General features: G+C 35.5%; 3 protein-coding genes across 3 annotated transcripts; 2 read left to right on the top strand and 1 right to left on the bottom strand.

Moving 5' to 3' along the window:
• Window positions 1-1,156: 1,156 nt before the first annotated feature.
• LOC133786157 (rhodanese-like domain-containing protein 4A, chloroplastic) lies at window positions 1,157-3,340 on the top strand. The gene is made up of 4 exons (XM_062225370.1): window positions 1,157-1,960; window positions 2,217-2,319; window positions 2,747-2,992; window positions 3,122-3,340. The coding sequence occupies exons 1-4, from the start codon at window positions 1,212-1,214 to the stop codon at window positions 3,173-3,175; spliced, it is 1,152 nt and encodes a 383-aa protein (XP_062081354.1). The 5' UTR covers window positions 1,157-1,211; the 3' UTR covers window positions 3,176-3,340.
• Window positions 3,341-3,490: 150 nt separating this feature from the next.
• LOC133786170 (ubiquitin-like-conjugating enzyme ATG10) lies at window positions 3,491-4,960 on the top strand. The gene is made up of 6 exons (XM_062225382.1): window positions 3,491-3,665; window positions 3,771-3,839; window positions 4,058-4,144; window positions 4,256-4,361; window positions 4,450-4,547; window positions 4,620-4,960. Exons 1-6 carry the CDS (start codon window positions 3,507-3,509, stop codon window positions 4,824-4,826), a joined length of 726 nt encoding a protein of 241 aa, XP_062081366.1. The 5' UTR covers window positions 3,491-3,506; the 3' UTR covers window positions 4,827-4,960.
• A 37-nt stretch (window positions 4,961-4,997) lies between these two features.
• Window positions 4,998-14,703, bottom strand: LOC133786163 (uncharacterized). The gene is made up of 9 exons (XM_062225374.1): window positions 14,551-14,703; window positions 14,256-14,337; window positions 13,858-13,937; window positions 6,912-7,014; window positions 6,635-6,791; window positions 6,305-6,433; window positions 5,938-6,024; window positions 5,579-5,623; window positions 4,998-5,228 (listed from the first exon to the last, which is right to left on the bottom strand). Exons 1-9 carry the CDS (start codon window positions 14,657-14,659, stop codon window positions 5,088-5,090), a joined length of 933 nt encoding a protein of 310 aa, XP_062081358.1. The 5' UTR covers window positions 14,660-14,703; the 3' UTR covers window positions 4,998-5,087.
• Between the last annotated feature and the right edge of the window lie 1,015 nt (window positions 14,704-15,718).

Raw genomic sequence — 15,718 nt, 5'->3', positions numbered from 1 at the left:
TGATTGCAAGGAAAGATTTCTTGATTTGACGATACGGTTAAAGAGGGAATAGGTTTCCCACAGACGGCACCAATTTGTTGATGCAACAACTTTGCCTTTCTATAGTTGGAGCTTGCCAACGAATTCTGATTCTCAGTTCCTTTTCCGATGATGAAGATTACTTTGCCGATCGTTGAACTGTTGGGTGACCTGCAAGAAAGACACTCTGATGCCTAAGTTAGATTCTCGATCCTTCATTTGAATAAGAGTTCAATATTTATAGAACAAAAATGTGAGGTTGTTAGTTGGTTAAGCTGTCTCCCTGATTGGTGGGAGGAATAATTGAATTTCCCTCCAAAATGCATTTGGATCAATTAAATGTACAGAGGTGAAAGGCGCAGATCGCCTTTGACCCACAACTTCTGACTTCGGAGCCTCTGCAGGGCCAAAACAACCCGTTTTAATTTACTTAAAGCGGAAAAGCCTTTTGGGCCCAACAATTACGTAAGTACTTAAGTTATTTTTTTGCTGGTGAAAGTACATTCCGTCCATATTTTGTTCCAGTTGTTTATTTTGTCGTCAAATCCATCACGTGATGTCAAATTTGCTTATAACCTAGGTACTATTGGCTAAACTAAACTGCCACATCACTGTGTGTAATGTTTGAGTGTATATCTTAGGTGCACATATCATTACTCTTTGCTGCAAATATCTTGTTTTTTGGGTAGTTTTGTCGCACAAATCTATTAAATTAAGTACTTTCACCATAAATATTCATTTAATTTGGTACTTTCACTAACATGTCACAAATACACTTAACGGTTGGAACTGACGACTGCAATAAAATAAGGACAAAATGTACTTTTATTGGCAAAAAAATAAATAGGGTTACTTAAGTGCTACAAATGTAATAATTTAAAGATTTCTGTCATAAATATCCCAAATGAATAATGCATAATTGAAGTCATTTTGCCGCAAATTTCCTTTATAAATAATATAGCTTTCGAGAAACGACAATAATGTTTCAAAACCACAATTCAACAAGAATACGACAACATAACTACTCACAATCTATTATCTAAAATAAAAATAATAATTAACGAGGGGATTATTTTTTTATTATTGTCCAATTATAAATAAAAAAGCATGCGAGAGATCGTGTTGTTTTCCTATTGGTTGGGCAAGAGCCCAACCCATTGTCATTCTTTATCCTCTCTCTCTCATTGTCATCCATGGAGTCTCTTTCGACTGTGTTCTTCGGTTCTCCTCCTCTCCAAAACCATCTTAAAACCCAGAATCCTATCAACTCTAAACCACGCTTATTTCTCCAAACGCTCATTCCTTCTTCTTCTTCATCAACTTCTCAGCTTCATCTTTCCAATTCTCTTCAAACCCATTTGTCTTCTTCCTCCGATAACATCCATCAACCAAACACTGACCCCCCTTCAAACCATCTTCAAACTAATCACTTTCTTCTCAAAAGGTTTCCATTTTCTCAAACATTAGCTAAAACCCACTTCTATTTTGTGCTCACTGAGCTTATTACCAATAATTATACTCCTCCATGTTTTGCGTCTGAATCTCTAGTCTCCTCCTCAACTGATCAAGTTTCAGCAAACAAAATCGACTTGGAAGCACTCTTAGTCACAATTGATAATTTTTTTAACAGATACCCTTTTTTTGTTGCTGGGTGTACTTTCATTTGGTTGGTTGTTATACCTTTAACCCAAGAGTATTTCAGAAAATACAAGTTCATATACGCCATTGATGCCTTTAGAAAACTGCGAGACGACCCAAATGTGCAGCTCTTGGACATTAGGGACCAGAAGAGTTTGAGGTATCTCAAGTCCCCAAATTTGAAGATCATAAATAAGAGCGTAGTGCAAGTTCAATTTTCAGAGGATGACACAGATGGGTTTATAAAGAAGGTTTTGGAAAACTTCAAAGACCCAGCAAATACTGTTATCTGTATTCTGGACAAGTAAGTTTGAATATGGTTCTTTTATCATTGGATAAAAAAAAATTGGTTCTGTTTTTCAAAGTTTGTTCTTTAATTTGATGAGAAGATAATATGCTTGTTCAAAACTTGGAACTTTGTATGGACGCGTATATGTTTGTGTTTTCACATCTATATGTGTACACATGTTGGTTCGTTGGAGTTTTCCCAGTTCTTCTTGTGTTTTATTTATTTATTTGAACTTTTGGATTGATATGAGAGGATTTGTTGTGTAAATTAGCCTGGATGGCAATTCCCTGAAAGTGGCTGAATTATTGTTCAAGAATGGATTCAAAGCGGCTTATGCAATCAAAAACGGAATTGCAGGCAAAAAGGGGTGGATAGTAAGCTTCCTAACTCTTTTATGTTATCTTTTTCTTTCCATATTCTAAACTTTGCATCAGTTTCACTGTTTCGCACATTCAGAGATTTAGTGATTGGGACAGCTTTATATTGTTATTTTGAAAGATTAAATAAAATCCTATATGAATGCGGAATAAAACTGTAGGATTATCACAAATTTAAGGCCAAAAATATATTTACCTCCAGTGATTAATGTACTCATACAATGCACACAATGCTTATATGTGCAAAAATAAAAGCAAATGATAGCTAATATTAAACCTTCTGAGCGCTCACTACCTCCATAATTCAAAAATTCTAAGAAAAGAATTTTGAGTAACAAGTTTTATGGTCACTCAATCTCACTGACCATATTTAGGATATTAGAATGGATTCTAACATATTTGCTATGCTTTCTTTCTTATTCAGGAAATACAAGAAACTCTTTTGCCACCTTCTACACATATCTATCCCAAAAAGAGGAAGATTAAACAGTCAGAAGAACCTGTAACGAATGGAGTTATTGGGAATAGTGAAGATGAAAATAAGGTCACCTCTACTAGACCTGGTTCCACAGCAGACAATCAAGGTAGCGATCGGGGACATGTAGCTAAGACCACAGAGTCCATTTTAACAACCAAAAATGGTGCCAAATCATCCTCCCCTTACCCCAATGTATGTTATCTCTCTCTCTCTCAATTTGTTAAAACATAGTGTATGTGTTGGTTTGAAAAACTTGTAAATACTTTTCAGTTCTATATTTTTCATTTGTTAATGACTCGTTTTTTTTCTTATTTGGAACAGTATCCAGATTTGAAACCTCCGTCCTCCCCAACTCCATCAAAGCCCTCAAAATGAAGCTTCTAACCTTGTTGCCTCAATTTTGACAGAACTGTTCAGTAGTAGAGTTGTGTAATATCTGTCATTAGTGCAGTAACTCTTGCCTTTCTTGGCATTTACGTAAAATATTTACATTGTAAATTGTACCAAGTATACCTTTTCATTTATTTAGTCTTAATATTTCACCGTTGAAAGTCCAAAAATATCGAAGACAACGACATGTTGTACCAAGTTCGTCTTTAATACGACTAGACACATACACTAAACGACAACAATCACTGAAAAACGATCCAGAATCATAAAACCAACCTCTTTCCTCTCCGACCTGCAAACAATCATAATTTCGATTATGGATGTTTACTCATGGGGCGGAGCAATCTCGTCGCGTGATTTCTACACAGCTGGTCGAGCGTTTATGGAGAGATGGAATAGATTGAATCCGAGAATGCCGCCATGGACATGGGTCCCTTCTCCGAAACAACACCTGGGTCTTGCTCCCTCTCATCAAGTTAGTCCTGCTTTAATAAAACCCTCCTAAGTTTGTTCATGTAGGAAACTCAATGCTGCCATGGACATGGGTCCCTTGCTTTAAATTGTGTTTGTTTTCTCTCAGATCAATGGATACTTAGTTCTAGAGAAGCTGTGCCTTCCCGACTTAACACACAAAGATGGGCCTTCTCAGGTAGACGTAGATTCTTCTTTTAAATACATTCGTCGTTTTCTCTATTAACTGTCGTTTACAGTTTTTTTTTTCTTTTCAAATTGATATTTCCACACACTGAACACTTGAAAATTCTCAGCCATTTTGCAAAGTGATATTTAAAAAAAGGGTTCTATTATAAACAGTTACTCAAATTTTTGGTTTTGATGATTTTTATTTTGTTGTAATTCATAATATAGGAGAATCTTGATGAGCTAACTTCTCAGTCTAGGAAAGAAGAGTTTACTTTCTCTGAGGAAGAGGAATTTGTTGATAATGCGACATTGGTACACAAATCTCATTATCCTTCTATTCCAATTCATGCCACTGTTCCTATAATGAAAGTATATTTGGTTAAGTTATGATGTTTAATAATAATCTTTGATTTTATTTTCAAGGTTGAAAGCAGTAATAGTGTTGGTGGAGTACATTCCTATGATTTCCACATAGTGTACAGTGCTTCATATCGAGTTCCAGTGCTATACTTTCGTGCTTACTTGACTGGTAATGCTAGAATGTTATATTTATTAATTGGAAAACTAAGAATCCATTGCTTGAGGTATTCTAGTGTCATAATGTTTAGAATTTTCAGATGGGCAACCCTTGGAACTGGATGAAATTGAAAAGGACTTGCCTTCATCCTCAGCCAAGGTTTTGGTCGAATCGAAATGGACCTTCATAACTCAGGAGGTACATTTTTACTCATCAAATGTTTTTTGCTCTAGTTTGTGTTCGCTATTCTAATATTCGAATCAAATACAGGAGCATCCATACTTGAACAGACCATGGTACAAGTTACATCCATGTGGGACGAGCGAGTGGATGAAGCTGCTTTTTCAAAGTGACACTAGTCTAGCCAAACATGGTGTATCAATTGAACTATACCTGTTTTCATGGCTATCAGTAGTTGGCCAAGTATTTGGTATTAGAATCCCGCCTGAACTGTTCAATCATCAAGATCACTTATGATCGAACATTAGAGTGCAATAATCTGTTTCTAAGAATTATGTTAAGAGATTAGTATTATAGGGGCAAAAAATAGCAATCTTATTCCTAACTGAACCTATTCTTGTGCTTGCATTGAAGTAATTTTTTTTTTGTGCTACTACTTTCAAATTCTAATTGAAAGAAACAATAAAGTGAACTGAATTTTTTTATCAGATACTTGCATTGCATTCATATTTTGTAAATAAAGTTCAAACCAAATGTAAAATACACTAGTATTAGAAATCATTCTGCATTTTGCTCAGTTGTTCTAATAAAGTGAACCAGAAATTCTGTATTGCCCTCTGCACCTTTAAGAGGAGACTCGATCCACCCTTTGCTGGAGAATCCATTATTCTCTACTCCTTTGATAATCTTATCAAGAACCTATACAACATTATCCCACTCATAAGTCAAAATCAATTTCTATTTCATCCTTTTAAAATATAAATAAATAAATAAAACAAGAGAAAGGTTCCACCAACAACAAAGTGAGTTCTTAACATGATTTAAATAGGGAAAAAATAATTTAAGAATGAGTTGAAAATGAAAATGACAATGTTGCGGTATTAAGATGCAGTTTGCATTATATATTGGAGACCAGATGTTTCGAATACAAATAGATAAATGTTACTGGAAAAAAATAATAAGATTACAATAGGTTTTGTTGATAGAAGATTAAGCGGTTTTGTTGATAGAAGATTAAGAAACTAACATGGTGTAATAATAGTGCATACCTCTTGATGAACAAGTGGATCTTTTACAATCCCACCTTTTCCTACCTACAAAATGTATAAAAATAAATTGGAATTCAGTTAAAATATATGTATTTGCCCTTAGACTTGTTAGTTTTTTTTAATACAATGGAGATTAGAACCCCACCCGTTTCCCACTCACTTACACATCCAACCACTTGAGCTAGCCTCAAGTAACTTAAACTTATTAGATGTTTTTAAAAATTATTATTATTTTTTATTGGCAGAATAATTTTAGTAAGGTCATTGCTCTTAGGATGTTTCTTTGTCATAAGAAATTAACCCTTATGGGTTTCTAATGCAGTGTCAAAAGAAGAGTGGAATAAAATAAATTCTCTTACCTGTGATCTCTGGGCTTCAAATTGAGGTTTTACCAAAGTCACTAAACTCGCCTCTTCCTTCATCACATTAAGTACAGCAGGCATAACCTGCTTCCAAAGTAAAAGAAGTGAATATAGACCATATACAATAAGGCCAACAACATGGAGAAAATGGCAAACCACAATTAATAACAATCAAAATAGAGGATGAGATGTTGTTTAAATCTCACTCATATCTATATGAGGTAAAGAAACTCGCAAAGAAACAGGGAAAAAAAACTCTAAAAGAACACAAACGTAATCACATCACAGTTTCATGGGAAGAAAAGTGAGACTTAAATAAGCCGACATAAAGCAATGGTACCTTCAGCACTATTTAAAATCTTACCAGGAGAATAGAGATGAATGAGAGGTCTAGAGTCACCAAATCAACCTTTTGGGGGAGTTCAGAAAGGTATCGTAAATTTGTCCTTTCTATTACACAAACACGTTCATCTTTTCGAATTTTGTCAGCCACCTAAGGAAAAGATCATCCATTCATAAACAATTTAGAAACACTAAATATAAAGAGCATATTAGATGGTGGATAAACACCATCACTGTGAGATAACTACATCCCTCTTTTCTGCTTGAAGAAAGTTTCAGTTTCATATCCATACGATTTAATTTAAAAGAAGCTAATGCCTATACCATATAACACACGCCCTTTTATTTTTACCTGTCCATAACCAACATCAACCCCATAAACAAATGATGCACCATACTGAAGTAAACAGTCGGTAAATCCTCCAGTGGACAACCCAGAATCAAGAGCTACTTTGCCAGAAACATCAACACCCAACTTTTCAATGGCAGCCTCTAACTTGTGTCCTGCTCTGTAAAATATAAAGAACAATAACTTAAACATTACTAGATTTGCTACCGATGTTGTGCTATTGCAGAAATGGGATTTCAGGTGACAAAACAATGAGATGGACGTTACAAGAAGTAATCACCTACATACATATTTGGGCACTTCAGCCTTTATCTCAACAACAGCCTTATCAGGAATAGGTGTTCCAGCTTTATTGACTACCTTCCCGTCCACAAATACTTTACCTACATCACTAGAAGAGTAAGCAAAAAAGACCGTAAATGAAGAAGAAGCTTTTTACAAAGCAAATAAGTTATCAAAAAACTAATGCTTCAAATCAATATGTTGGGAATTTATTTAGGGCCACAATTGTATATATAAATGTGTGTTGGGTTATCATATAAATGAGTCAAATTTATGTGGTCTATTTTGGAATAAAGTTTATGACTTAAGGGCACGATTGTCATGATTTTAATATGTGGATACCATAAAAGCAATTTCTAATTTGATGAGGGGTCAAATTAGAAATAGTAAATAAAGATTAGTTATTGATTTGTCATTTAATAATAAAGAGGTAATGGTCCCCAATTTGCAGTACGTATCTTTTCACTCTTGAATCCCCATCATCAAGAGACTAAGGTTCTCAAACGTTTTAACTGCAAATTCGGAAGATCATAACCTTGTACAATCGATTCAATGGACTCCGGTACGCTTCCGCTAATCTTTGGCTATTTATTGTTTGATTCTCTTGAATTAATTAGGGCTAAATTCAGATTACAGTATATTAACATGTGGTACCAGAGCCATCCCTAAATTAATTCTTGAGAATTTACTATAATATTGTTATGATCTTCTGTTTTGTTTTCTGTAAATTGTGATAAGCCTCTATGCATATACATATATGGCATAACTTGGTTTGTTTTATATATAATCTATTTTACAAATCGTTATTATCAAACACACATCATGAAAGTTCAGATTATATATATATACATATGCGTACTGAAAATTCAAATATTATATATATGCATATGCTTACTGAAAGTTTAGATTATATATATATATAAATATGCGTACATGTGAAAGTATTTATATCTACATATATTCTATTTGACAAGTCTTAACTGACTTGTAGAGAATAATCATTGTTTCTTGTTGAATATAGGAAGTTTAAAAGTTGTCAGAATTCATTTATTTTTGAATTTAGGAATTCATGTGGTCTTGATTCAATTGATGTGGTAAGGAAGTTTATATTCGTAAATACACTGTCAATATATATATACAATTCCAAAATCAATATCAGCGTATCAGTAAAATATATATATATATATATATATATGATGGAGGCGTTTAAATCAAATAAAACATTAACAGAGAGATGAGAATTATATATGTTCTTAATTGATCGCATAGAATATGACCATGACACACTGTAGTGTGAAATAAATCTCCTCTCTTATAATTTAGGCGCCACCCTATATATATATATATATATATATATATATATATATATGATATTGATCTGTTTCTTTTGATTACCCCATATTAGACCTATACATTCTCTCTTAATATTCAAATTTGGTTTCAGATTTTCTTAAGAGTATCTAATATTTTAAATAGATTAATTGAAACAAAATATCACTTAAACAAAATATCACCAAAGTGATCACTTTTGTGTAGATTAATTTAATTAAAATATTAAGATAATTGTATGTATGTATGTAATTCATGCATTTATTAACGAACCCAAAGGTGAGTTAGTATTTGCCCGAATTTCATGCATACCTGTGGTGATAAATGTGTGACAATTATATGGTATTTTGTGCAAGCAATATGTTAGTCCAAAAATTGCATATTGTTTGACATAACTCATTGTCAATGTTTGATCGCTACAACAAGAGTATCACTTATAGTTAATATTATTGTCCAAAGACTTGATATTGATGTTATATTTGGTATCTTGAGATGGGATTAACCATTATTTGAATTTTATTGTTTTATATGGATTCTTATGTGAGCTTGTTTTGTTATTTTGTTATATATTCAGTTAATTCATCTACTCCTGCCACAATAACTGCCAACATTAACTCTATTCCCATGCTTAATGGGACAAATTTCAAGAATTGGAAAGGGAAATTACTTGTAAACCTTGGTTGCATGGAATTAGACTATGCATTAAGGCAAGAACAACCTTCACCTCTCACTGCAGAAAGCACTCCTGATGAAAAGATGGAGTTTGAGAGATGGGATCGTTCTAATCACATGAGTCTAATGATCATGCAACAATGCATTCCAGAAGCCTTCGGAGGCACAAAATCTGAAGAGATCACTAAGGTCAAGGATTTCCTCGATGCAATTGAAAAACGTTTCGCTAGAAATGATAAGGCTGAAATGACTTCACTTCTGACTTCCTTGATGTCCATGAAGTATAAGGGTCGAGGAAATGTTAGGGAGTACATTATGGAAATGTACCAAATTGCTTCAAAACTTAAGGCACTTAAGATCGAGCTTTCTGAGGATTTGCTTGTTCTTATGGTTTTGATATCGCTTCCTGCACAGTTTAACCAATTCAAAATTAGATATAACTGTCAAAGGGAGAAATGGACTCTAAATGAGCTCATTTCTCACTGTGTGCAAGAGGAAAAAAGATTGAAGCACGATAAAACTGAAAGTGCTCATTTGGCCAGTGCTTTTAAAGATAAGGGCAAGAAAAGAAAAATTGAGAATGAAGTTGCTAAGGGTCCAGCCCAAAAGAAACAACAGAAGGATTCAGATGGTTGTTTCTTTTGTAACAAGCCTGGACATGTGAAGAAAAATTGTACCAAGTATCACGCATGGCGTGCAAAGAAAGGTATGTTTCTTACTTTGGTCTGTTCTGAGGTTAATTTATCTTTAGTACCTCGAAACACTTGGTGGATAGATTCTGGTACTACTACTCACATAAGTGTTTCTATGCAGGGTTGCCTGAACTACCGAAAGCTAAGTGATGGTGAAAGACACATCTTTGTGGGCGATAGACAATCGGTAGAAGTTGAAGCTATTGGGCATTTTAGGTTGTTATTAGAAACTGGTTTTTATTTGGACTTAAAAGACACTTTTGTTGTACCGTCTTTTAGACGGAATTTAGTTTTTGTTTCATTATTGGACAAATTTGGATATTGTTGTTCTTTTGGAAACAATCAATTTAGTTTGTCTTTAAATTCAAATGTTGTTGGAACTGGTTACTTGAATGCTTATGACAACCTTTATTTGCTAGAAACAATTGCATCCTATAATGAAACCTTGCATGTGGAATCACGTGGTACTAAACGCATATTAAATAAGGAAAATTCAGCCTCATTATGGCATAAGCGCTTAGGTCATATCTCAAAAGGTAGAGTTGAGTGTCTTGTGGCTGATGGCATTTTAGAGTCTCTTGATTTCACAAACTTTGATGTTTGTGTCAATTGTATCAAGTAAAAACAGACAAAAACTAAGAGATTAGGTGCCAACAGATCTACAAATGTCTTAGAATTGATTCATACAGATATTTGTGGGCCATTCCCTACAACATCATGGAATGGTCAACAATATTTCATATCATTCATAGACGATTACTCACGTTATGGGTACCTATATCTCATTCACGAAAAGTCACAGTCTCTGGATGTGTTCAAAGCTTATAAAGCTGAAGTTGAGAATCAACTCAACAAAAGGATTAAAAACGTCAGATCCGATCGTGGTAGTGAGTACTACGGTAGATGTGATTGCTCAGGCGAACAACGTCCAGGACCGTTTGCTAAATTCCTAGAGGAGTGCGGTATTGTCCCACAGTACACCATGCCAGGATCACCTAGCATGAATGGTGTAGCTGAAAGACGCAATAGGACTCTTAAGGATATGGTAAGGAGCATGATTGTTCATTCTACCTTACCTGAGTCCCTCTGGGGAGAAGCTTTAAAGACAGCAGCTTACATTCTAAATCGAGTACCAACTAAAGCAGTTGCAAAAACACCTTATGAGCTTTGGACAGGTCGAAAACCTAGTCTAAAACACTTTCACATTTGGGGATGTCCAGTTAAAGCAATGCCTTATAAGCCACATGAAAAGAAATTGGACTCCAAAACAGTGAGCAGCTACTTTATTGGTTATTCTGAGCGATCTAGGGGCTATAAGTTTTATGATCCCACAATTAGAAATATTTTTGAGACAGGAACTGCAACATTTTTTGAGGATGTTGAGTTTGGGGGGAGAAATAAGGTAAGAGACATTGCTTTTGAGGAGGAATTGAATTCAAACCCAATTTCTACTATCACTTTTGACAATATTCAGGTTCCTACACCTATCATTCATCAAGAAGTGAATCCAGAACCTCAACAAGACAATGTTGAACAAACCCTTATTCCAAATGAGAAAATTGTTCCAGAAGAACAAACTCAACAACCTCAAGAACCAGTGTCATTAAGGAGATCCACGAGAGAAAGGAGAAGTGCTATTTCGGATGATTATATTATATTTCTTCAAGAACATGAGGATGACAATGGAATGATGGAAAATGACCCAATCAACTTTCATCAGGCCGTGAAAAGTTCTAACTCTCAAAATTGGATTGAAGCAATGAATGAAGAGTACAAGTCTATGCAAGACAATAAAGTTTGGGAGCTTGTCCCAATACCAGAAGGAAAGAAACCGATTGGTTGCAAATGGATTTTTAAGACAAAACGAGATTCAAAAGGTAATGTGAAAAGGTATAAAGCTCGTCTTGTAGCAAAAAGATATACTCAAAAGAAAGGGATTGACTTTAAGGAGACCTTTTCTCCAGTTTCATCAAAGGACTCTTTTAGGACAATCATGGCACTTGTTGCACATTATAATTTAGAGCTTCATCAAATGGATGTGAAAATAGCATTTCTCAATGGAAACATTGATGAAACAATATATATGATGCAGCCTGAAAACTGTGTCGGGAGACCCAAAGAAGATGGTTTGCAAATTGACCAAATCCATTTATGGGCTCAAACAAGCTTCCCGTCAATGGTACCACAAATTTCATCAAGTGATTCTCTCGTTTGGTTTTGAGATGAATGTTGTTGATGATTGTGTGTATCACAAGTTCAGTGGGAGTAAGCATGTTTTCCTGGTTTTGTATGTTGATGACATACTGCTTGCCACAAATGATATAGGCATGTTGCACGAAACCAAGCGATTTCTGTCAAGAAATTTTGAGATGAAAGATCTTGGTGACGCCTCTTTTGTTTTAGGAATTCAAATACATCGAGACCGTTCTCGGGGTATTCTTGGATTATCACAAAAGAGCTATATCGATAAAGTACTCAAAAGGTTTGGCATGCAAGATTGTAGACCAGGTGATACCCCTGTCATTAAAGGAGACAAATTTAGTCTTAAGCAATGCCCTAAAGCAAGCCTTGAAATTCAAGAAATGCAAAAGATTCCCTACGCTTCAGCTGTTGGGAGTCTAATGTATGCTCAAGTTTGTACGTGTCCGGATATAGCGTACATTGTTGGAGTATTAGGCAGATACTTAAGCAATCCAGGAATTGATCACTGGAAAGCAGCCAAAAAGGTTATGAGATATTTGAAGAGAACAAGAGATTACATGCTCACATATAGGAGGTCAGATCACTTTGAGATCATTGGATATTCTGACTCCGACTTTGCGGGATGCCAAGATAGTAGGAGATCCACTTCGGGCTACATATATCTGTTAGGTGGTGGAGCTATATCATGGAGGAGTGCAAAACAAACACTCATAGCTTCATCCACCATGGCAGCAGAGTTTGTTGCATGTTATGAGGCATCCAACCATGGTATATGGCTGAGAAACTTTGTCACCGGGCTGCGCATTGTGGATGGAATTGAAAGACCACTTAAGTTGTATTGTGACAATAAGTCAGCTGTATTGTATTCCAGCAACAACAGGAGCTCGACAAAGTCAAAACATATTGACATCAAGTTCCTTGTTGTAAAAGAAAGGGTACAGAGTGGACAGATTTGTATAGAACACTTAGGTACAAACTCCATGATTGCAGACCCCCTTACTAAGGGTTTGCCTCCCAAGGTCTTTCATGAGCACACTGCTCGTATGGGTGTTTTAGAGTATGAGGATATCTAGATTCAGTGGGAGTTTGTCTTTATTATCCTTTGTGTTTTTTATGTGTTTCATGAAACTTGTATAATTGGATATTTTTCTGATCAAAAATTATGTTATTCAGTTTATTTCACTTTGTACATTAAGCTAAAGTTTTGATCTCTATAAAGTAAAGTAGGACCAATTGAAAATTGACATGAATAGATCACCATGCATGTAATTTCCATACCACATTATCATGATTGATCTATGTCATTTAACTGTATCGATATATGTGACCATTGATGGGTTTAGTTGTGATTGATACAACGAAAATTGCTTTGATCCTATGTTGATATAGTTAATGGACGAGATTGCACACGCTTATGGTTGTGATGGCAAAGTTATGAGCTCAATAAGGTTAACACATTTATATGTATACATATGTGGCCCAGTGGGAGATTGTTGGGAATTTATTCAGGGCCACAATTGTATGTATAAATGTGTGTTGGGTCATTATATAAATGAGTCAAATTTATGTGGTCTATTTTGGAATAAAGTTTATGACTTAAGGGTACGATTGTCATGATTTTAATATGTGGATACCATAAAGGCAATTTCTGATTTAATGAAGGGCCAAATTAGAAATAGTAAATAAAGATTAATTACTGATTTGTCAGTCATTAATAAAGAGGTAATGGTCCCCAATTTGCAGTACGTATCTTTTCACTCTTGAATCCCTATCATCAAGAGACCAAGGTTCTCAAACGTTTTGACTACAAATTCGAAAGATCATAACCTTGTACAATCGATTCAATGGACTCCGGTACGCTTCTGCTAATCTTTGGCTATTTATTGTTTGATTCTCTTGAATTAATTAGGGGTAAATTCAGATTACACTATATTAACACAATACTCATGATGCAAAATCCCAAGACGTTACCAAACAAAGTATCAAAACATAAGGAATTGTGTGTGTGTGGTCTGGCTGCGTATATTGTAGTTGTTTTTTACAGCTCACCTTGTAATATCCAAGACTGTATGAAGGTTCGGCTGTATTGTTGAAACCTTTCAACACATATCTCATCAAGCCTTTTCTTCCTGAAAACTTTCATTAGCCAAACTTAGTCATGATAAAAGAGACTGAGTACAAAGCAATATTATACATAGGCTTAGATGGGTTCACTAGCTAAATGCAACAGCAGTGACTCAGTAGTCAAAATAAACTTTCCAATACTTATGAAATATCCAAAATCTTATGACAAAATGACTGATTGTTCATGTTCAATTTCATATTACTTTATTATGTAGTTACAAAATGCTCATTACAATATGAAACCACCACCGACTAGTCATGAACGAGTTGGACCAAAAAAAAAAAACTAGACAGTGGAAACGAATCAGGAAAAGAAAACTTACTTTTTAGGTGGTTGAATCTTTGCCGATTTCGCAACAGCAAAGCTTCTTACCGGAGTATGCATTTGAGCTCCGACCCATCTCACTGGACAAAAGTCATTATTTAAGGAGGGAACCATAGTGTAATACAAAGGAAAGAGAAAACCCATTTGTCTAATTTCCATACATGTCTCCACAAAACAAGTTTAAATCAGCTAAGACACCAGGTGTTTGTGAAAATGCTCAAAAGACTATTAGTGCGGCAGAGTTAAACAATGGCAGCATTAATAGCAATCATTTAAAGGGAGAGAACATATACCGGAAAGTTTGTGAAGATTGGATTTGGATACGAAAAAGGAGCTTGAGTTGGTCGTACAACTGCGAGAGGTGCTGATGTGATTGGGAAGCTTCAGAAACCGCAGCGCCATAACTTGGTTAAGGTAGAGGCCGAACCTTGACAGTAATACTGGTTAGGAACTGATGGTTTATTAGGCTGTTGGGTTGGGTTATGGCTTGGGCTCGCAGTTGTCGTGGCCCAATTATATATGTAAGCCCAAACAAAAAGAAACTCTCAATAATATGGGATCTTTTAAAAAATATGGGGTTTTAAAACTTAAAATATAAAAACATGACATTACCATATATCTAACTTTAAGAAAATTAACTTTCAAAAATAAATAATTAATATGGCCTTTTTCAAAATGCCATTAAAGTAATAAACTTAAATATGAAATAAATTATGGATCTGTACGCCCTAGTTTTCCCACGGGCTGTTTAGCAGGGCGAGCCTCGGACTAAACCTGATTTAGTCCGAGGCTCCCGCAGGCCGGAGGCTCTATTTCCAGGACGGGCCCTTGTCAGCTCGAGGGGGTCCTGTTTCCAGCTCGCATTTGTTGCCCCAGGAGCTGAGAATGACATCCGAAGGCCACGGACGGAGCAGCTCGGGTTATGAACTGCTCCGGTCACGAGCTTCTCAGGAAGCTCCGACCCTATGGGAAGTCAACACGCAAGATAAACGTGCATATTCCTGCCATCACGTGTCCGATATCCCCCTGACTTCTCGGACACGCAGCAGGAATGTGCGTATTCAGACACCCACGGACGAGTTGGGCCATGCGGCCCATTATCTCCTTCCATACTGATTAGACCACACTTGTGTGTCAGGTTTAGGAATTAATCATGAATGTCACAGATTTGATATGACAAATGGTAAGGTCACGGGATGACCTCCCTACCAACTTCCAGGTGCCTTCTCCTATAAATAAGGAGACCCTGGGAGTTGATAGGGGTTGGAAAAAATAGTCTTTGAAAAACTATATACTTTGTAAACCAAATACCCAGAGAATATCAATAATATTGACTAGTGGAGTAGAAGGATTTTAACCTTCGAACCACTTAAAAACGTGTCTTGAGTCACCTAGTTCTGGCACAAAGATTTCATATCTGCGACGGTTCTATTTTTAGTACTAATCTCTTTCTCTTCTTCT

This window comes from Humulus lupulus, chromosome 1 (assembly GCF_963169125.1).
Source record: "Humulus lupulus chromosome 1, drHumLupu1.1, whole genome shotgun sequence".
Lineage (NCBI taxonomy): Eukaryota > Viridiplantae > Streptophyta > Magnoliopsida > Rosales > Cannabaceae > Humulus > Humulus lupulus.
This window is presented reverse-complemented; position numbering and strand designations above follow the sequence as displayed.